Source organism: Gastrolobium bilobum, unplaced genomic scaffold, assembly GCF_033153095.1.
Source record: "Gastrolobium bilobum isolate Gb01-03AN ecotype WA unplaced genomic scaffold, APGP_CSIRO_Gbil_v1 utg8041, whole genome shotgun sequence".
Taxonomy (NCBI): domain Eukaryota; kingdom Viridiplantae; phylum Streptophyta; class Magnoliopsida; order Fabales; family Fabaceae; genus Gastrolobium; species Gastrolobium bilobum.
In genome coordinates, this window is record NW_026897652.1 from 395580 (window position 1) to 418784 (window position 23205).

Consider the following 23205-nt stretch of genomic DNA (forward strand, 5'->3'; position numbering starts at 1 on the left):
TCAGACAGCATTGATGGCAATTTTGGTGCCAGACTCGCAGTGACCAGCAAAATTGCAGATGAAGTAGTTTTGTCCCTTGACAAGCTTGATTTGATCACTTCCTGAATTATACACTCTGGCACCTTTTGGGGTGTTGCATGTGTTGTACCCAGCTTTATCCACAGCCACCACATTGTGAGTTCCAGGGCTGTAGTTGAAAACTGCATGAGAAATTTATAATATGAAGAGTCCTTATTAGATGAATTATCAGCCATAGACTTTATAATAATGTTGAAAATTCATTTAACTATCTAATAAAGACAACAAGAATGAACTGTAATAAACAATTTCATGGTAATTTTTCGGTCATGATTTTAACAGCTATAATTAATTGTTGATACGATGTCAACAAAATAATTATTTAAAATTTAAAAATAAAAATTAGTTAAACGTAACATATCTACCAAGCGGAACTACCCATCATTGAAACTAGAATACAAACAAGCCCAAGAACCTTAACTCAAGAGTAACACATGTCTATTAGGGAATTACTTCATTCTAGCTAGAATCAAACTCAATATAACTTTGTCTCAACTTGAGCCTGTCACGTTCTTGTTTCTCAGATTATAAGATCTTAAGTTTCCTTTCTTAAATGGGAAAAAATAAAATAAAAAAGTAAACAAAGATACTAACCAAGTGTATCACCGGCCCTGAAGCGCTTCCCTTTAGGCCAACTCAGAGTGTTAAAGGTCCAACCATTTGCATCCCCAACCGTGTAGGTGGCTGCATGAGCCATCTCACAGTGAAGAAGCAAGCATAATGATAGGGCCAGTGCAACCATTGCAATGCCTCTTCCCATGGTCATCTTTTATCTTTTAGTTGCAATAGCAAAAGATATTGAGTATGGTGGGAAGAGATATACTTTTGGTTTGGTAATAAGATTAGTAATGGATATATGATTTTATAGCCAAAGATGTTGGCAATTGTAATGGGGTGGTTGAAGAGTGTTGGGGCCCAACTACCTCATAAAATGATGACTCAAAGGCACGGGTTGGGCTAGAGTCATAATGTTTTTAATTTAAAGAGAGTAACTTCATCTGGTGGGTCACTTAATTAAATCCTGAAATTTGATCTACCTTCGATCTTTTTAGAGTTACAATTTTTAGAAAAGGAGGAGAGGCTAAAACTCAAATTTTCATTGTGCCCCTTTTAGGTATTTATCACTGTACGTATATATCTATTTTGTACTCCTCTGAGTAATATACTTAAAATTTAAAATTCTACCTTCTAACTTTTCCCTGGAATGTTAACAAAATTATTCTATATTAAGATTGCCATCAATTCGATAAAATGTCAGTGGATAATTTCTACTAGCTATTTCTTTTGTTTTATTTTAATGGAAAGATCTAAAGTGGGAACGAGAATGACAAGACAAAATATTAGCAAAACAGGCTTGATTGAGATTGATTCCCAACTAATTTAGTTAGTGCTGCTTAAACAAAGACTCTTACGAGCACTAGCTATTATTATTATTATTATTGTTATTATTATTATTATAGCTAAACCAGGTTAAGCCATCAATTAGTGAATTCCTATCAGATAGTGACTTTGTTTTAGTTTTTCAAATAACCGACTCTACTTGGCTAACCAAGTGTTCTTGACACCCATCAGTAATTAAGCGAATCTGAACCCAATTACAATCGCGCGTGTACAAAATTGAGTACGGAACTTAGCGACTAAAAGAAGCTTTTAAATAAAATAAAGTTGGATGATAACGAAAATTGGGTGATGAAAAATTATTATTTACTTAATAACATTACTCTGCCGCATTATTTTTTGAAAATAAAAAATAATAATAGTGGTAACTGTAAGTAGTTTAAAAGAAATGTATAGTTCCTTCAAATCAATGGCACAAGAAAAAAGCGCTCTTTTTAAGACATAATGATTATGGCAATTGAATCCATATTTGATTTGGCTTAAATTTTGATTTTTTTTTTCTTTGGAAAACAAAGGAAATTAAAACGCAGCAGACAAAAAAATGAAAGACAGCCTAGCTAATACATATACTACTAGAAAAAAATTTATTTGTGACTAAAAATTTCATTACAAATTGTTAAAATGACTGGATGCCTCTCAGGGCACACATTGTTGATGAACTCAACCGCCACCTTAGAGTCTCCCTCTACGCAAACCCTCTTGTGGCCAAGACTCTAGCTAGCTCTAAACCAATGAGTGCCCCTTAACAGTGGCATAGCCACGTTACAGTTAGGTGGGGTATGGGCTTTCACTAATTTTGAAAAAATTTATTTATTATATATAATTATATAATTAATTTTGATTTGATCCAGACTAAAGTTGCAATTAAGCCTTATCTAAGTGCTCTAAATGAAACTATTTTCTTGTCTCAGACGAGATGAACTACATCCATCCTCACAGTACCCTTTCTGAACACCAATTTTATGCAACAAGTTTTGTTTTTATTCAATAATAAAAAAAAAAATATAAGAAAAAGGAAGATATAGAGAGTAGAAAGCAGTGTAGAGGGAAGAGGAAAGTGAAACAAAGATAGGTCTTTGTACATGGATCTAGTAATCACCAAAATGGACAATCAAAATGGTATAGGGAGAAAAGAACTTCAGAGGCATACAACAAAATGGATAGTCAAAATAACATCTCTACACTCTGAGAGGCACCCCCAATGACCCAAAAATCTTCTATCATCAACATCATTCTCTAAAAAATACTCAAGAAGAGAGCAAATGTATAACCAAGTCAGTTAAACACCATCATCAACGGAATTCTCCTCTCCATCCCTGCGTAGGGTTGCCAGAAAACACCAACCACTGCACCAAATTATTGCTCCCTTCGCGTCGTTCGCCATCGCTGAAGACCTCTGACACCGTTCGCCACCACCTGGACTTCGCCTACCGTGCACTGCACGCCTCTAACTAGCGAGTGACTTGAACTCAACCTTTCTTTCTGACTCTCCATATTATAAACCAAAGGCACCACACCTCTCCATTTTGCGGTAACCTACTCGAACCCAAGGCTTGGAAGTTGCAACCATATTAGATTTTATTTATATCCATTATGACATATTAAGTTTACATGGTGGATAAGGATAGATATCATTTCTTTTTGTCTCGTTTATTCACCTTTTCTTTTATTTATTATTTTAAGTTATCTTGCTTGGAAGGGATAATATAATGATAAATAAAATAAAAATAAAAAATATCAAAGGAATTCTAATTTGTGAAAAGAAGTTTCATTGCATACATTAATAAGGCTAGAAAATAGACGTACAGACTACTTCACCTATTTATTATGCAATGGGAAAAACCAAAATAAAAATAAAAATGCTTAAGCCAATTTCCTTTTTTTTTTTATTTATGTTTTAGCTTATTTTATTATTGTTCTTTTGGTTTCCTTTCTAAACTAATATACGCTTTCATGGGCCATGGTTTCCTTTCATGGTGCAGGCTATTTGTGAGCTTAAAACTGGTACAGGTTCGAACCAAATAGGTACATTAAAGAGGGCAAGTGATACTAGATGAGGTTCTCATTTTTATTCTATATACAGTCTTCAACGAGGGTATAATGAATCGTGTTCAGTACTTGAAAAAATTCGTAGTGAAGACTCAAATTACTCTCAAAGAAGAGATGCCACTGCAGCTTATAAGATGATCACTTCTTTTGAATTTATCTTTAATTTACTTTTGATGAAGGAGATCATGGGCATTACTGAAATTCTTTGTCAAGCATTACAACAAAAATCTCAAGATATTTTGAATGCTATACAATTAGTTTCAAGTACAAAGGAACTTATTCCAGAATTGCGAGATGATGGTAGGAAAAGAATACTTGAAAGTGTTGTTAATTTCTCCAAGCTTCATGAAATAGATATTCCAGATCTTGATGCTCAATATATTGAAGGTCGTGGCCGACGACAGCATGATCAAATAACTGTTGAGCATCACTGTCATTTTGATATCCTTAAGTCAACAATTGACTTTCAATTACAAGAGTTAGATAGAAGGTTTATTGAGCAAACAATGGAGCTTTTATCACTTAGCTCTTCATTAGATCTGAAGAATGGTTATAAAGCATTTAATGTTGATGATATTTGTAACCTTGTAGAGAAATACTATCCTCTTGATTTTTCTGAGCAAGAGAGAATTAGTTTGAATTGTCAATTGAAGCATTTCCACAAGGACATCCCAAAAAATTCAGAACTTCAAAATTTATCTTCAATTTCTGAGTTGTGTCAAGGATTAGCCAAGACAAGAAAGTCAAATTCCTATCATTTGGTTGATAGGCTAATTCGTCTTATCTTAACACTATCAGTTTCAACAGCAAGTAGTGAACATGCATTCTCAGCAATGAAAATTGTGAAAACAAGGCTTCGAAACAAAATGGAGGATGACTTTCTTGCAAATAATTTGGTTGTGTATATTGAAAGAGAGATTGCTAAAAATTTTACTACAAATTCTATCCTTGAAGATTTCGTCAATTTAAAATAGCGCCGTATACAATTTTAGGTATACAATTCTTTGATTATATTTTAAATTATTTATTAAATGTTATTATACATATAGTTAAGTTATTATATTTGTGTATATTCATATCCTCAGGACAATGCTTAGTTCATTACTTATTATGTCGTGGGAGGAAAGTGCAACTCTTATTTTGAAATGTTTACCGAAAAGGTTAGTGCCTTTTTATATATTTGCTTTGATGTATATTCGTTTGCAATTGTTCATTTTAATTTTCAATGTTAAGTGACATTATTTAGTAAATAATTTAGATAAGTATGCTAGAATTCATAGTAAATTTTTTCCTAATAAATTTATGTAATTACGATAAAAATTTTAATAATTTAATATATCAAAATTTTTAAATCTGGCTAAAATTTAATCCCGGCTCTGCCACTTCTCCCCAAAGCTCGGGAGTAAGTGATGATCCAACACCTTGTTTTATACAAAATGTTTTAATATAATTTTAGTTATAATTTTTTTATGATCGAATAAATTAATCTAAAAATGCACTAATATTTATTTTTTAAATAATATCTTCGGGCCAAAAGTTCAATGACTTAATAAAAAATTAAATTCCATGAATCTTGCTTATTCTTCTTTTATCGCTTATAAACATAAATAAATAAATAAATACTCTCACAATTTTCGCTCATACAAACAGTTTTGTCTATCTATGTAAACTTAAATAAATCATGTATGTTTTTTGTTACAGTTTCACATCCTTTTATATATATATATATATATATATATAGGACTTATCATTTCTCAAGTTGTTTGAGATAATTTTATCTCCGGCTACTAAATCATAACCGTACAAAGATGGATCAATGATGATAAAGGAAGAGAGAGAAAAAGGGAATCATAACCATTCAAAAATAAATCAATTAATATAAGAAAATAAATAAATAAAACGACGTAATTTTAGGGTGGCCGAAGATAATTGAGAAATATTTTTCTCATATATATATCTATTTATAATAAAAGGATGTGAAAGTGTAACAAAAACATACATGATTTATATATATATATATGTGTGTGTATGTAGAGAGAGAGAAAGCCAGAAGACCTATTACCGATATTTATTGTTACTGGATCCATGAGTAACATACAGAAGCATACATGACACACCTTTTTCTTCACACCCACCTATCTATTTATTGAAAGCAGGAAATGACTTCTACTAAAACCATTATTCCGGAAGTATAAAAAAGAACAGGCTATATTTTGCTAATACATCTCACATGAGTATTATAGGAAAGCACACTGATATTTAAGTTAACAAAATTAAACTATAAAAATCAGGCAGCATTGATGGCAATTTTCATCCCAGACTCGCAGTGACCCACATAATTGCAGATGAAGTAATTCTGTCCCCTGGCAAGCCTTATCTGATCCTTTCCTGATCGATACACTTTGGCTCCTCTTGGAGTCTTGCAGGTATCATACCCAGCCTTGTTCACCGCCACCACATTGTGAGCCCCAGGGCTATAGTTGAAGGCTGCACATATACAAAAATCAAATAAATACTTAAGAAAGTTACATAGAATTACAATTATAAAAAAAAAATTACTATATGTTATAACATAATTGATGAAAAAGTGTTTCTTCTCCAGCATTAATTTGAAATTAAAAAAAGAAGAAGGATATTTTGAAAATTTTATTTTCTTCTCATATTGTTAATTTTGTTAAATGTTAATACCTTTATTTATTTGATTTTATTTTTTTTATGTCACATAAGAAAAATTTTATCTCCTACTCTTACTTCGATTTCTGTGTTCTGATTTTTTCTCTTTTCTTTTTTTTTAAAAATAAAGTAGGTCTTATCATTTGTTGTGAGAATAGAAAAAAAACATTTATTTTACGGAACGTAAGAAAAATAAAATCCTTATTTATTTCTTAAACTAAGAAGAAGAGAGGGAATTAAGATTTAGTGGATGTTTAATAAAAACCTTTAATGATAGGAAAATACTGACCAAGTGTGTCACCAGCCCGAATGCGCTTTCCTTTAGGCCAGCCAACAGTGTTAAAGGTCCAACCGCCAGCATCTCCAACCTTGTAGGTGGCAGCATGAGCCAAATCAGAGGCAAGCACTAAAAAGCAGAACAGTAGAACCATTGCACTGCCTCTTCCCATAGCCATCTTTTAGTTTCACTACACGTACTAGCACAGATAGAGAAGAACTGTGGTGAAAGAGAATGATTTGGTGGTAATTGTATTTGGAATGAAGTATCTGGTTTTATAATTGAGGAGTGTCGTAGGCCTCCACTCTTAATGGGTAGTTGGTTAATAGTAAATACCATATTCCGGAGTGTACAACTTTTCAAGGCACATTGACCAAGACACATGGGTCTGGCCCGAGTCATTATGTTTTTCAGCATAATTATTATGCCTAAAATCAGGCCCTCATAAAGGGGCAGAAAATCTGCAAGTCGTCTTCACATTTCAACACGTAATGGTTCTGGATGTACGTGTTTTGTAACTTTTTTTTTTTGGATACAGTTCTTTGTAACTTCTACTATGCTTTATGATATAAAATGTCATGATAGTGGTTAAAAAAGTTAAAACTCCACTATACACTAAATGTCAAGCAGTGGATATTGACTTATAGCTTGTTGAATCTTTATTGGCATGCCATGAAAGTTTGAGGAATATGCCTAACCCAATTCCTAACAGTTCCAACCCACCAACACGGGCCATCTACCCCACACCCCTTTTCTAATATCCTATAAGTGAGAATTTCTTCGGTACCCCCACCCCGGCCCTACTACTCAATCAAGACTTAGTATAACAGTTATTAAAATTGAAAATAAAAACAATTCAATTAATTGTACTTAATATATCAATTCCTTCAAAATTAATGTTATAGGAGTCTTAATTTTTATTTTATTTTTGATGAACAAATACCTACTCTTGTATTACTACTCAAGACTTGGACATCTACTACCAGTATCTCCAGTCCACAATTTCGGCTGAATTCCATTATGGGTATTTACTGCTTTGGGTCTTCTATGGAGAAAATTAGAAAAACGTCCCAAATTTTTCAGATGGTATGGGGCACACAAATAAATACAAATTAAATTAAATATAGGAATGAAATTATTTCTCATTGGATGGGATAGTTACAATATAACTGCACCTTAATTTAATAAATGTACTGTATAAAATTTTCTTTTGTATCTATTACAACCCTAGCAAGTTAGATAACAACTAATGTTATTTAATTACTCAGATGCACAAAATCTATGCGGGAGCATCCATGCAAAACTGAGGTTTCCCATGGATCACATGTAATCAATTTATGCCACTTTATAAGCATATTTTCCAGCAAAGCTAATAAAGGCAGCAGCACAACTACTGTGGTTGAAGTATTTTACTTAAAAGATTAAGGAGAAATCAAAGTGGAAGAGATTTTGTAAATCAAATTCAATTCAGCTTACAAGAATTATCCAACTAGAGTAGACATCCACCAAAAACGGCAAAATGAAAATAAGGCTTTATCTATCATTTCAATCCTAATCTTCAAGTAAAATAAGGCTGTTGAAGTGAGCATTTAAGTTGAGGGTTTCTTGTCTATCTCATATTAGAAGTATCTCGTTTCCTTGAAATGAAATGCTCCATTGCTTGGGCATTTATTATGTAGCCTCCTATGTTGAAGGTTGCCTACTCAGAAAAAATTCAATTGAAATTAAATTTCTATAATCTCAACCCCATCTATTTCCCCTTCTTTTTCAATTTTGGCACTTGTCACCAGACAAGGGTGGAGTCTACCATGCTCCAAATAGGACAAGTAACATCTACATCAAGATTTTTAGTGTACCTTGTTCATCAGTGCAATTAACTATTTTGGGGTGGATGGCACTCCATTTTATATAAAATCCCTGAAACAAACAATAAGTTAATTACAGTCCTGATCCGTGTCTTAGAATTCTCATTCATCGTAATGGTCATAAATCAAATTCTAAAACTACTTGATATGATCCTGGACGCAAATATCACACGGGAATTGAAAAAGGAATTTTCTACTATACATGCATGATACAAGCATTGTAAACGTTGATCCAAAATGCCAATTTATGTTGGTTTGTAAGTCTTTTCAAATCAACTGTCTCTCGAAGATTGCTCATCAAAATCATGTACTCCACAAGAAACAAATGAAATAGATATTCTGAATTTTTTTTACTTGTCCTTTTACCACTTCATTGTCTTGTACAATTTACAAAGTTCTCAATATTCGTTATTCTCATAGATGTACACATCATTCATTCCGTACCTTAACTTTCTTAGTAATAATGGAATAGAGAAAGGACTTGAGATGAACTTCAGATCCTTGGAGCTGGAGGTGAATATAACCAGGTTCATGTTACGACCAATGTCCCTTGGAATGCACTGTTTTGTATTAACTTGAAACGAGGAAATGGTCTCTTGTAGCCAAGAAAAAACAGAGTAAAACTACCAACGCAGAGCTTACCCTTTAAGTCAATTATCAGAAAAATGTGAGTCTTATGCACACATATTAGCAACCAAATGAACCAAGTATAGTTTTCTATTAATTGTTTAATGTATACTTTTGATTAATTTTTAAAAAAATACCGTTAGAAAGTTTGATACTATGTCAATTTGTGTGTACTGTATTCTACTGAATTTTTTTTCGTCAGGGGTTTTAATCCCTTTTGATCCTTAAATATAGGAAATTAGTCAAACCAAGTAAAATCTTATGTTTCTAATCTTGTTCTACTTCTTTAATTCCGACTGTTAAATTTTACACAACTGTGCTTCTTGGTAATTCAATTTATTAATAATACAAAAAAATTAGGAAATCGGGAAACATCGCAAAAACCTGCTAAAGTGATCATTTTCCTTGGTCTTTATTAATTTATTATTAATTTCTAATAATTTATAACCGTCAGATTAACTGAAATTAACGGTTAAGATTTGATTTTAAGATGTTGATATGCCTCCAGCATATATATGATTTAAAGCCAAAAAGAGAAAGAATCTTGATCAATCTTGGATAAAACGGCTATAATTGTTATTAAATTGATAAATCTCAATCAGATATCTTGTTACTAATTTTCTTCTAATTTTGTAGGAAATCAGGACAAAAAGAAGCCTAAATTGGAAGCACAAATCTGAAGTCCCACGCTATTAGCGCGAGTGTGGTGCTAGTAGCGCCATAAGAACTTTTCAAGGCAGAACCTCCAGGCTACTAGCGTGGAACTGACGCTAATAGCACCAGCCTTTCAAGCCAACCACGCTTGCAGCGTGGGAACCACGCTAGTAGCGCGAAGCTGCAGTAGACTGAATAAAACTCTCACGCTATTAGCGTGGAACTGGCGCTAGTAGCGTCGCGGGAGTTACGTGAGAAATTTTTAAACAAATCCCAGGCTGAATCGGAGAAAGATTGGACCAAGATACACAATGAAGATTCGATCAAGATTTCTAAGCAAGGCATACACTCTATAAATAGAGACTCAGACCTCAGAGACAAAAAATCTTTGGCTTGAGAGAATTCTTGGAGACTCACGTTGGAGATCAGGATTCCGACGGAGTTGAAGAACGAAAACCGTTGATTCTTCATCTTCTTCTTCTTCTTTTTCTTTATTGTTTTCATGAATACTTTTTATTTCTTTAATTTGTTTAAGCCAGCTATGTCTGACTAATTTTTTTTGTAGTTGAGATCACGGACTCGATGTGAATCCTTTATATTTCCTGTATTGCTATTTTATAATTTAATTAGTTTGTTTGTTTTATTCTACCTGCGTTAATTTTTCGATATCCTGTTTAGAACTGATCCCTCTAAATTATAGGGGTTTGAGGGTTAGGACTCACAATAGACATATTGGGATTTTAGTCTGGACAAGGGTAGAATAACAATTTGTGCATGACCTAGACATAGGCTTACATAGATTGTAAACTTATAATTCATTTGCTTAATGCTTAATTCAAGAGGGATTACTAAGACATTAGAATTCTGATTGGATTAAAGGGTTGAAATCACTAAGACATTAGGATTCAACTATTTTAAAGAGAAATAATGAATTGTCTAAGCAAACCAATTAGTTAATTATAAAATACAATATAAGAATATAAGGGAGGATCGGAGGTGAAGTGCATCCTGGCTACAGTTTTTTTACAATTTTTACTCAATCTCATATTTTCTTGTCATTCTTGTTACTCTTGCATGCTTTAAATACTATTGTTTTTAAAATTCTGTTTTTAAAATTACAACAATCAACCACTTTCACAATCAAACCAATTTTCTTTTCCAACTTAAGGGGAATAGTTAAATTAATACTTGGTGCATTAATCCTCGAGGGAACGATATCTTACTTATCACTTTATTACTTGAAACGAACGGTATACTTGCCGATTTCGCAACAAATGTTATAAGTAAAAAGAGATGTTCAAAGATTTCTAAATCAAATGTTAGGTTTGTTTATGCGACTTTTTTTGAATTTTTTCATGTGAAATTTGGAAGAACCAGAGAGAGGACGGAGAGAGAGTTGTCAGAGGATGAGACCACGTGAGAGAGAATGAAAGGGTAAAAAAATTAGGATTATAAAGATTAATCGTGAGTCATTGGATTTAATTATGATCCAACGATGATCAAGTTGGTTATAAATGTGGTATGCTTTAGTGGTGGTAACTGGTAAGTGGTTCATCCCTCCCAAATGTCAAATCTAACAAAGAGCTAAAGTTTTTGAGATACCCGAGGGGCCCACTCATCTTAAAGAGATAATTAGGGTCAGTTAAAAAAATGTCAAACAAGTCATTATCCTTATAATTATTATAATATTAATCATTTTTATTGTCCTGGTAGACCCGAGATCTGGATATTAAAAGCATTCTATGATGCAACAATTTTTTTGTGATAAAAAAAATTAGTGTGAGGTTATAGTTTGAACACACATTAATTATTTGAGATTTACCCATCGAAGTCTTAAATTGGAACCTAGATCATTCATTATCTCTATTAATGAATACACCAACCTGTATAGGTCTAATGACAAGGATTTGAGTTCTTTAAATATGTAGTTTTGATCTCGACATTCGATGTGTAAAAAGAAAATATTATTAGGATAAAGTGTGTGTCATTTTAAAGGATGTAAAGTTGTATCATTTAAGAGAGAGAAAGAGATAGATAAAGGAGGAAAGAGAGTTGATAAAAAAATAAAAGTGTGGGTCCCATCTCTTTGTGAGAGTGAAAAAATATAAGTTGTGTCATTTAAAAGAATAAACACTTTTCCCATATTATTATGAGAAAATCCACATCTAATGTATCTTGAGAAATTACTTTCTCATATATTAGATCAGTATACTCTAGAACATAGTTATTAAAATTGGACCGACCGGTCGGGTTGATCCGGGAACCGGTAAACCGGTCATATAACTGATCCGGTTGAAGCAACGGACCGGCCATGCATCAGAACTGGTGCGACCCGGTCGGTTTTCATAAAAACCGGTAACCCAGTCGGTTAACCGTTGACTTGGCCAAGTCCCAAAAAAAAAATATTCCAAATTTTTGTTTTTTTCAAAAAAAAATCATAATAGCCATATTTGAATATTTTTTTGCTTATTGACTTACATAAGTTATGTACCTACAACACTAATATTATCTCAATTATGTACTATGCATAAAATTTTGAATTAATTTATAGTTAGAGATGTCGTTTTCTGAACCTAAAGTCTCGTATCACGATCATTATATTTTTGTTTAATTTTTTATTTGATAATATTATGTGATTTATTATTTTTTGTATTAAAATATTTGAAATTTTTATTGTAAGAACCCGCACCGTTAATTAAGATATTTAATTAATTAATTATGCAAAATTAGGAAATGATTCCATAATTGACCCTAATAATTATTTATGAGGCTTAATAATCGTAATAAGTGATTAAGAATGCTGAAAGTCGCTTTTCGGAAGAAAAGTGCAGATACCGGTTCTGTTAGTCGGTATAAATGCGTGCCGAAAAAGTATCTCGGAAAATTAATGTAAGTGCATGATAATTACTAGAATAATATGTAGGACTTGTAAAACGAGTTTCAAGTCCAGATAATGAGAACTGGTGCTGGAAACCGGTACTGGCTTGGAAAAGCGCGTACCGGAAAAGTGCTCAGAAAATTATAAGAAAAATATGATAAATCTTAGAAAATTATGTAGTTTCATAATCCAAAGTTTGGGATTAAAATGCTAAGCGTAGCAATTAAAGTTAATACTGTGTGTTTTATGTTAAGTGGTTATATATAGGCTTGTTAGCACAAAACCCTAGGCCATAACACATTCTCTACGTGAGTCTTGGGGCTGGCCAACTGCTGAGTACTGTTCCATTGTGTTCCTCTTCCATTTCTTGAGCTTTGAGGCAACTTCCTTCTCAAATCCTTCTCCTAAACACTTGGTGTGGGGTGAGAGTAGCTTTGGGGCTGTGTTGTTGACCCTGTTATGTGTTGGGGTTGCTGTTTGTGAGTGTTGGAGGGATGTCCTCTTGAGTTGAGGTGGTGAGAGTCTTGCTCTTGGCTTGTGAAGCTCCAAGGAGCTTCCTTTGTGTGGAAAGGGCCAAGCTTTGGTAGCATTTTCGTGTACCCTTCAAGTCAGACTTGGAGAGGCAGAGTGTGGAGCTCCAAGAGCCTTTACTTCTGAGTTTTGAGCCTTGGTATGTTGTACCAACCTTTAACTTGAGTTCTAAGGCTTAAAAATGAAAGCTTAATGCATGTTAAGGCTTAAAGATGATAACTTGTTGTGGGGTAATGTTGAACACACCTGTAAATGCATGTTTAGGTGCTTTAAATCGTTAAAAACCCAACCTTGGAAGGATATCTTCACGAAATGCATTTTCTGCATTCTGTCGTGAAATATCCGGATATGTGCCCGATGAATATCCGGATATGTGATATCCGGATATGGGTTTTGAGTATCCGGATACTAGGTATCCGGATATGGGATTCTGGATATCCGGATATTGCATATCCGGATACGTCCAGTGAGATATCCGGATATTGCATATCCGGATATGGTCCCGAGGAATATCCGGATATTCTGGGATTTCGCAGAACAGCAGCTGTGCTGTGTGTACAGTAGGCTATTGAGGGTTTATGGACCCTAGTTTGATGAAGTTGAACTTCTGTATTTAATGGATTAAGCCAGAATCATGGGATTAAGGGCTTGTGGCTTTGTTAGAAGCTTTAAGACTTGAAAACGTAATGAAAAGGCGTTGTCTTAATATTGTATGCTTGTGGTGCATGTTGTTGATGTATTGTTGGTCCATAACAGATTGTGAATCTGCTGTGTTTGTACTTTGAGCTGTGGACTCTTGGCTTTTGGAGTTAGCTTGCAAGGTAAGCTTTCGTGTCCTCGGTTTAGCCATGTTGTGGTTCCACCATGTCCCATGGGGGTATGGTTTATGCATGCTGTGTACATGCTTTTTGATATTTGATATGTTGATTGAACTTTACATGTAATGGCTTTTAATATGCATGTGTTGTTTCATCTTGACGGGAAGCCTGAGTATGTAGCGCCATACAAGACGGTGTACCGGGGTGAATGCAAGTGGTACTTGCACGGTGTGTAGGTGATAGACGTATACCTGCACTGTCTCTGGCCAGTAGATTAGTATTGACACACATGGCATGATTATCTGCTGCATTGCATTGTTTTAGAAATGATAAATGATAAACTGTTTTTGAACTTATATTGCACATGTAAGTGAGCTTGGGGTGGAAGATCCTTGAGGACTCACTGACTTACTGAGATTTCTAGATTAGAGATCTTACCCCACGTTTGGGGAATGCTTATTTCAGGATCAGGTAGTATGGGTACTGATGTCTCAGGCGGCAGGAGGCCGGAGCTTAGCTGATTATGTTTTACTGCTTTATATTAGCATGACTGGATTTGGGATGCTGTTTATGTTTTCCGCTATTTATGATATGTTGTTGTTGAGACTGATTTTGGACATGTTGCCTTATTTGAGTGAGTATGGGGATTGTCCATGACACTTTCTGTTAGTACTTTTAGTTTGGAGTTGTATAACTGTTAGATGGTCCGGTCTGCATTGTTGTAGTTCCGTGACTAGAGCCACACTTATATCATCTATGTTATGAGGTATTTCAGTTAGCTGTTTTATTGCAATTACATACAGGCGATGTTTTATTAATTGATTATTAAGCAAGTTGATAATGTTAATGACATCATAATTGAAAAGAAAAAGTAATTCCGCATTTTAATTAAGCGCAGCTTAATACGATATTGTGATAACATTACCGGATATATACGGGGTGTTACATTTATCATTTTTTTATATATTTGAGTATATTTATAATTTTTTAATATAAATTATAAAATTTCATATAATTACCGGGTAATGCGGTTGAACCAGTGACTCGGTACCTCGACCGGGATTGACCGGGTCGGTTTTAATAACATTGCTCTAGAAATCTAGAAAACTAAATATATTTGTTGTGTTATTAACAACGAAAAAGATTATAAACTTGATTCCTTTATATTATTTATATGTCTATGTGTAAGTATTCCATATCACCAATAATTAAAACCAAATAGTAAAAGCAACTATTATAAGAAGAAAATTTAAATAAAATCACTTAAGCTTGTATTATATTTTAGGAAAAAATTAAATTCAAAAATCTCCTTATGATTTTTTTTTGAATCACTTACGTTTTTATATTTTTTAATTTTTTTAATCACTTGTTCCCATGTGATTTTTTTCCTCCAAACTCATTCTTAACACCATTACAAACTTTTTTTTTGATAAAAAAAAGACTAAATATGTTAACCGGAAACTTACAGCACCTATAGAAAATACTAAGAATAAAATAGTAATAATAATAATAGAAGAAGAAAAAATACCAAATATATTTTAATATAAAAAGGGAAAAAGATTAAGGAAAAAAATAAAATTAAATATGCTAAAAACTTACAATAGTGACAGAAAAGATAAAAAATAAAAAAACAAAAGAAAAATGAAAAATGAAGATAAAAAAAGAAATAGAAGAAAAAATAAGATAAAAAATACAATAAAAAAGAAATATAAGAAAAAGAAACCACTGTTGTAAGTTTTCAATATATTTGATTTTAATTTTTTTCTATTTTTTCCTTTTTATCCTCAGTTTAATTTTTCTTTTTGATTTAGATATATTTGGTCTTTTTTCTTTTATTTTTATTTTTTCACTTTTAATCTTTTTTATCACTGTTAAAAATTAAAAAAAATAAGATAAAAAAGAAATAAAAAATAAAAAATTGTAAATTTTTAACATAGTTTATCTTATTTTTCTTCTATTTCTCTTTTGTCTTTATTTTATTTTTTTATTTACACTATTTTTTTTTCTTTTATTCTTTTCTACTATATTATAAGTTTTCAGCATATTTGTCTTATTTTTTCTTCATTTTTTTGTCCTTTGTCTATTTGCTTCTTTTTTATTTAACCATATTTGATCTTTTTTTTTCCTTTTTTTTTTATTTTTTTTAGTTTTATCCTTTTTATAAATGTGATAAGTTTTCAACATATTTTTTCTTATTTCTTCTTTTACTTTTATTTTTTGTCCTCAGTTTATTTTTATTTTCTAAGAAAGAAAAAATAGGCAGATTAATTTAGTTTCTAATGGTGTTAAGAATGAGTTTGGATTTTACCAAAAAAAAAAAGAATGAGTTTGGATGAAAAAATTATAGGGGATAAGTTATTAAAAAATTATATAAGGGTGCAAGCGATTCAAAGCAAAATTATAAGAGAATTTTTAAATTTTTTCCTATAATTTATAACAGGAAAAAATATTTCTTCTACCACATAAGAAAAAATTATCTCTAAAAACTATATATTTTGGGGATTGAAAGAATTAATGAAGAATATTTAGGAATTTTTTTATTATATGAATTTTACAAAACCAACATTCATTAATTCTTCCAACACACATAAATTATAATATTTTACACAAAATGACGTAACTTTTTCCTATAAACCAGCTATTATGTGAAACTGGGCCGGGCCGGCCTACAGAGCCTACGGCTCGGCCTACATGTCAAACCTGACTTAGTATATTTTGCATAGTAGGCCGGCTTGGACTTTAAAAAAGCCTATTTAATAAAAAGGCCGTAGGCCGACTTTCAAAAGACCGGGTCTATAAGTCTACAAGCCGGCCTATATTGTACTATTTATTTTAAATAAAATAGAGTAAATATGCCTTGAAGAAAAAACAAAAGATATAAATTTAATCAATTGCAATTATTTATAACTTAATTATATTCGATTATATTTTAATAGAAATCTTACTTTATTTCTTATATAGGAGGAACCAACATCTCAACATGTTAGATTGTGTATATGAATATATTAAAAGATTTTTGGATGAGGTTGTACTTACTACAAGAATCATGATGTGTTTGTTGGATTCATGTAGTTATTTTAATTTACATAGTATGAATTTGTTTGTTAGATCTGATGAAATATATGTTATTTAGTTTGAGCATTTTGCTTTTGAAAATGACTTAAATGCATATTGTATGAGTTTTGTTATGATTCATGATTCTGTTTGGACGTTGAAATTATGATTTTTGGTATAGCAACATAATTTGAGTACTTTGTAAAGTTGATTTATGGTTCTGCTTGGAAGTTAAAAATTAACAGGTTAACGGGCCAAGCCAGGCCATTTGTTTATTTATAAACGGGCCAAACCAGGCTAATAGTTAGACTCATACTAGGCTTGGGCTAGGCCAAATTAAAATTTTTTGACGTAGGCTTGGGCTTTTCGGGGCAAAGCTTGGCCCAGCCCAGCCCACTTTCACCGTACCCCTAGTTGGAGATAACTTTATCTCAACAATAAACTTCACAACACCGACACGCAAAAAATTTGAAAATATGTTGTCTGACACGCTCCGACACGCGGTCAACATTTTAGAACTCGCAGACAACATTCTGACACGTTTTTTTCGATACGCAATCAACTTTTTTCGACACGCGGTCAATCCTCCGACATGCTTTCGACACGTTTTTTTTAATTCTAAATTTTATTTTATTAATTAAACATAGAAAAATATTTTATAAATCGATTTTTTTGTTTTAAAATTTGACATGAAAAATTATTTTTGTTTATATTTATATTATGAAATTTGAATATTTTATTGGTTATATGACTTATTATGGGCTGTTATATATATTAAATATAAATTATATTATATATATATTAAAAATATTATTTAATATCAAATAACGTGTGAAAATATGATATTTTTTTAAAATTAACGTGTCGGCGTGTTGTGTCCCGTGTTAGTGTCGGTGCATCATAGACAATAAATCCTTTATAATATTATAATTTATAAACTCTTATATAACTATATATTCTTATTAATAGCTGTATGGACTGTGTTTGAATCTTCACGTGTTGAGTTGGATCTCCTTCTCCTTGCTATTTAATGCAATAGATGTAGTTTTCCTGAGGCATTTATAGTGATGGGGTAGGGCTTTTTTCTGTTTGTGTATTTTGATTGTTTTTTTTTTTTTTTTTTTTTTTTTTTTGTATTCACTGTAACAACAATAAAATAAAAATCATATGAATCTAGATTTTGGATGAAAAAAATGTTGTTTTAATAGTAAAGATTGGAAACACTTTACTTATTACACTTAAATTTGATTTCACTGCCAGCAATGATCTTTTTTGACATGTATAGCCTTGACTTGGAATGAAATAACTTTCCATAACTTTTTGTAAACCAAAATTAATAGTAACTCACTTAAAATATTATTTTATATATAGTTTATGTGAAAGGTTATATTTACGAATTTTATATTTATAAACTTAACTATCCCTGCTAGAAAAGTAAATTTTTTTGACAGAAAACGTATTACCCACCAAGAAATATTTGACGGCTTTATTTCAGTCAAAAATTTTATTTTTGACGAAATTTTAATTCAAAAAAATAGCATTTTTTTAGTAGTGTATTTTAGGAAATAGATTCGGCTATAAATGTATTCATGAAAATATATAATGTAATTTGTAAATATAACCTACTCATAATTTATTAATGAATTGTGTTTTTGCCAATAAATGGACTTCTAATTCACAGGAAACAATAAATATTCTCAAATCTGTTGACCCCTAGTGCTCTACCCCCTTTGTTCTATTTTCCTTTATATTATAATATATATTTTTGAATCTCTTAATAAATTACATATGCTTTAGAAGGTAACTGTAGCAGCTTTTTGTACCTATATGATGATAGATAGACATATACAGTGCATGTAAGCAACTTACCACATTTTTTCTGATGAAATGGAAAAGCCTCCAAGTAATTAAGCCTTATCAAATAAAAAAATAAGAAAAGAAGAAAAACTTGGAATAGAAAAGAAAGCTACTAAAGAAAAATAGAAGAAATATCACCTGTGGAAAGAAAATAAGCTATCAAGAAAAAAAAAAATAAAGAAAGAGAAGAAGCTAAGTAAGTTACACAAGTGAGAAAGGCCCACAAAGGAAAACTTACGTAACATAGAGGTGAGAAATTTTTGGAATCTTCTGCATTTGGGTGATTATAGTTGACTGAACTTTTGTTTTCTTTACAACAAGCACCCCTGCCACTTGAATTTGATCTGTAACATAATTTTTAAGTTTTTCTTTTAGTTGTGGATTTCATTTCAATGTTTTCTTGGAGCTGATTTTCTACTAGCTAAAATTTCTAATAGCTAGTAGGAGAAGAGAAATTTGACGGATATGGTGAAAAAGAGGGTACATGCCACCATTGCAGAATTGATGGTAAGTCCTCTACCTGTGGTTAGAATTTTTGTTTGATTTTTTTCCTTCGTCAACCCCTTGAGTTTCTTCGCCTTTCTAATTGAATTGGCTCAATATTAGTTATTTGATTTAATATATTTTTATGTTTGGATAATTATATGACAAACTATAATATAATTAAGGCATCTTGAATTCTAGTTCCATAAAAAAAATGGAGTGACATCCATGACAAAAGAATATGACTTCCAAAAATTCAAAAATTGAAGATACCCACTAATCAAAAAAAGAAATAGAGAGATAAATTAACCACTCTATCAATATTTAATTTGTTTCTCTTATATGTTTGATCAATTTTTGTTTTGGTTGTATGAAGAAGCTAGATTATTGAACAACATACATGAAAATGCGAAGAAAAATAATTTGATGTACGAAACTGGTTTTGTTAATTATTTATTAAAATACATAAAAAAATAAGTTCAAATTTAAATATAATTTTAAATTATTTATCAATTGAACAACATATATGAAAATTCAAGAGAATGAATTAAATTTGGTTTAATATATAATAATAAAAATTTGAATATATATTTAGTTTGAGTTAGATTGGAACACTTTTTGAATTTAGATAAGAAGACAATTATTTTAATTTATTTATTTGGTTTTTCCTCTTCTTTATGTGGAAATTTTTAATTTTTAATTTTTCAGTTTAATTTTTTTACTTTGATTGGAATGATTCATTTTGAAACACCTAATATTTATATTGTGCACAAATATTGTGTTTTCAATAGGGCTGATAATTTATTACATGATCCACTCACACTGATATGAACACAACACTAGATTTTCATGTCTGGGTTAAATCGTATTGAAATTGATGTTGTGTTTGTGTTAAGAAAAAAAATAATACAGAAAAATTCATATTGTATTGTATGTCAGCCCACAATATTACACTCACCCACATTTTCGTAATTAATTATAGTTGTTACCAAAAAATTATTTGTATCATATCAACGTGCATTGAAAAGCAACATATCAAACAAGCACTTACCCCCTAACTTTCAAGCGTCATTACATTTGCCTTCATTAGTGAGTACTACAAATACACCCTAAGAATTTCCTAAGCTCCAAATAACTATAACCAATACATTTCATAGATCTCTGATCAAGAACTATGCTTTCATAGATTTACGGTTACGAAATTGAGGAATTTTTGGTTTCCAAAACTTTCTGGACTACAACTATGTGAATACTGTTTTTTTAAAATACATGTCTATTAATAAATAGATATATTTATCAGAAAAAAGTTATATTTACAAACTTTTATTTACAAATTATATTATGTTTGACCGTTCATACTTTAATAGAATGTATGACCGGTCAGATTTGGCGCAATGAAGCAAAAGACAAACCAGTTTTGTGCAATGCAAGTGGATCAAGATATAAGAAATGGGGCAGCCTTGAGAACTATCGCCCCAAGTGTTTTAAATCAAAGTGCCACAATAACCTTACAAATTTTAAGGGTAGAAGCAATCTCGATATTAAGGACAAACCTTTAAGCTATGTTCCAGATTCAGGTAATGGTACTACTACTAATAGTAAGTTAACTTTTTCATCAAAAAATAAAAATTGTGCTGTGTGCTTCTTATATTTCTAACAGTTAGTAGCTTTTCTTAGGTAAGAAAAATCCAAGTTTATGGAACTTTAAAATCCCTACTAAGAAACGTTCACGGGTGGTGTACAAGCAGATGACACAAATGGAAATGTTTCAAAAACAACTTCTCAATTTGTGGAGATATCACTGGAAACAAAATGAGTCATCCCCAGAAGATGATTTATCGTTCCATAACGTGAATAACTTCATACCTAGCAATGAAATAGGCCATGGATGCATTCGTCTTGAACCAGATGGTACTTCTACATAGAAGGGTTCATTACCCTTCATCAATATATTACAAACTGCCTTGTGATATATATTGGACTTTCTGAATTCAAGCCTTCGTGTGAGTCTTGTAGGAGCTGCTAATTATGTCTGTAGTGTTTTGTGTTTTATGAGATTATTATAATTAGTCATGTATGAATCATCGAGTTACTGATATGAAGTGGGTAGTGATTTCATTTGAAATAATAATTGTTTTTTTATCTAGTTTGAACCCAAGGCTGGAAGTAATTTGAGTCATTCAGAAAATCTTGAGTGTGATGAAGTTATTATTTAATGATTTAGAGAAAAAATATATATTAAAATGGATGTGAACTAAATTCATATGAGGTTAATGTTTGGGATTTGGGAGAGTAGGAATTAGGAGAAAATAAAAGGCCCGGGAAGGAATTGAATTGGAATCGCATTTTGAGAAATTGATTTGGTTTATTAATATATATTTTTGTTTGGTAAGTTATAAAATGAAAATTTATTTGACGTTTTATTTTAGTTGACTATTACAAATACAGAAATGTACTCATAGTCATAGCATTTTTCATTTAAAAAAAAAAAAAAACAGGTCCGCAACCAAACATAATAAAATTCTAAATAGAAACAGATCTAATAGTTGCATAACACGCATTTTTTTTACTATCTATGTATTACATTTAAGTACTAGAATTTAATTCTATTCTTGTGTTTTTTATTATTTATATGTATATTTTGATTAATTTTAAAACAGAATATCATTAAAAACTTTGACACTAATTCAATTTGTAATAAATATTATACTATGAAAAAATATCATGCTTACTCTTGATAAAATTAAATTACAATACATTTAATTTTTGAAATAAAAAATATTTAAATATTTTTTTTTTTAATACAATTCCCTCAAAGCTTATTTCTAGATCCATCTACCATATGAAAAAGTCTTTACATACACTTATATATCAAAATCTAGTCAAGTCTAATCTCATCCCTAGACCCTAAGGCATGATTAAATTATTCAATTCATTATTTTAATGTAAGAAAAGAGTTTGACGGATAAGTTTTTTTTTTTTTTTTGGTAAACTTTTGATGGATAAGTTAATACAATACAATGTTCACAATAAATAACAAATAAAGTCATAACTATTGTATTAATTTATTCCATCATGCCTTATATAACATATCAAATGGACCCTAAACTTGAATTTGTGGTTCTTTCCTTTAAGGAAAGAATTGTTTCTCCTGGATTTCAGTTACTGATCTTGATGCTATGGTTCTTGGTAATACAATTAATTGGGTCTTGGTAATACAAAATATATAAGGAAATGGGGCTTAGCCCCTCTTTATTTATATATATATATATATATATATATATATATATATATATATATATATATATATATATATATATATATATATAAATAAGGAAATAGGGAAACTGATCGTAACCAGCCATAATGGGCTGGGTTTTGCGCTTGTCATTTCTCGTGACACTTGGTTCACATTCATGAATTCACATTAGTACTTGTTATTTGGAGCTCTAATGTTTTGTGAAAGAGATGAAATACGAACCTCTGATGTTAAAATTTGATATGATCTTGTTTTGTCTTAAATCATAGCCATCTATTTACAAATATGTGTTGGAAGAAAAACTATAAATTTTTACCCAAAAATTAAAAACAATAATTTTAGTGGCATCAAAAATTTGGTTTTTTGTGGGTGTGTGACTGTTTGGTATATGGAAATTGAACCTAAGCATTACAAAGAGAAACCATTTCAATCCATATGAACTGAATTAACCCCGTTGACTAATTATTAATTATTTATTTCTTTTTGTAATAGAAAGTATGTATAATTATTATTATATCATAAAAACAACTTCTTCTTCTTTTTTGGTAATCTAGAAACAACTTATTTTACTCATATATATTACTGCAGTTCTGGGAAGACCATAAGTATTCAATGAGTAACGGCTAAAGGAAAACAATTAATTAGATACCAAATGTAGAGCCGAACTAGTCATTGTTATTAATAATTTTTATTGTCTTGGTTGA

General features: G+C 31.1%; 4 protein-coding genes across 4 annotated transcripts; 2 read left to right on the forward strand and 2 right to left on the reverse strand.

The window, feature by feature from the left end:
- On the reverse strand, nucleotides 1-891 carry LOC133309082 (basic blue protein-like). Its single transcript, XM_061509824.1, has 2 exons — nucleotides 673-891; nucleotides 1-200 (listed from the first exon to the last, which is right to left on the reverse strand). Exons 1-2 carry the CDS (start codon nucleotides 842-844, stop codon nucleotides 1-3), a joined length of 372 nt encoding a protein of 123 aa, XP_061365808.1. The 5' UTR covers nucleotides 845-891.
- Nucleotides 892-3710: 2819 nt separating this feature from the next.
- Nucleotides 3711-4499, forward strand: LOC133309045 (uncharacterized). Its single transcript, XM_061509785.1, has one exon. The coding sequence runs from the start codon at nucleotides 3711-3713 to the stop codon at nucleotides 4497-4499; it is 789 nt and encodes a 262-aa protein (XP_061365769.1).
- Nucleotides 4500-5576: 1077 nt separating this feature from the next.
- LOC133309029 (basic blue protein-like) lies at nucleotides 5577-6709 on the reverse strand. The gene is made up of 2 exons (XM_061509770.1): nucleotides 6488-6709; nucleotides 5577-6012 (listed from the first exon to the last, which is right to left on the reverse strand). The coding sequence occupies exons 1-2, from the start codon at nucleotides 6651-6653 to the stop codon at nucleotides 5813-5815; spliced, it is 366 nt and encodes a 121-aa protein (XP_061365754.1). The 5' UTR covers nucleotides 6654-6709; the 3' UTR covers nucleotides 5577-5812.
- Nucleotides 6710-20614: 13905 nt separating this feature from the next.
- On the forward strand, nucleotides 20615-21167 carry LOC133309048 (uncharacterized). Its single transcript, XM_061509786.1, has 2 exons — nucleotides 20615-20819; nucleotides 20920-21167. Exons 1-2 carry the CDS (start codon nucleotides 20615-20617, stop codon nucleotides 21165-21167), a joined length of 453 nt encoding a protein of 150 aa, XP_061365770.1.
- Nucleotides 21168-23205: the final 2038 nt, after the last annotated feature.

What these genes read in the sequence shown, in the direction of transcription:
- LOC133309045 (XM_061509785.1), top strand. Translation starts at nt 3,711, where the DNA reads ATGGGCATTACTGAAATTCTTTGTCAAGCATTACAACAAAAATCTCAA.
- LOC133309048 (XM_061509786.1), top strand. Translation starts at nt 20,615, where the DNA reads ATGACCGGTCAGATTTGGCGCAATGAAGCAAAAGACAAACCAGTTTTG. An exon ending in AAGCTATGTTCCAGATTCAG is followed by an intron (nt 20,820 to 20,919) that starts GTAATGGTACTA and finishes AGCTTTTCTTAG; the next exon opens with GTAAGAAAAATCCAAGTTTA.
- LOC133309029 (XM_061509770.1), bottom strand. Translation starts at nt 6,653, where the DNA reads ATGGCTATGGGAAGAGGCAGTGCAATGGTTCTACTGTTCTGCTTTTTA. An exon ending in TCGGGCTGGTGACACACTTG is followed by an intron (nt 6,013 to 6,487) that starts GTCAGTATTTTC and finishes GTATATGTGCAG; the next exon opens with CCTTCAACTATAGCCCTGGG.
- LOC133309082 (XM_061509824.1), bottom strand. Translation starts at nt 844, where the DNA reads ATGACCATGGGAAGAGGCATTGCAATGGTTGCACTGGCCCTATCATTA. An exon ending in CAGGGCCGGTGATACACTTG is followed by an intron (nt 201 to 672) that starts GTTAGTATCTTT and finishes TTTCTCATGCAG; the next exon opens with TTTTCAACTACAGCCCTGGA.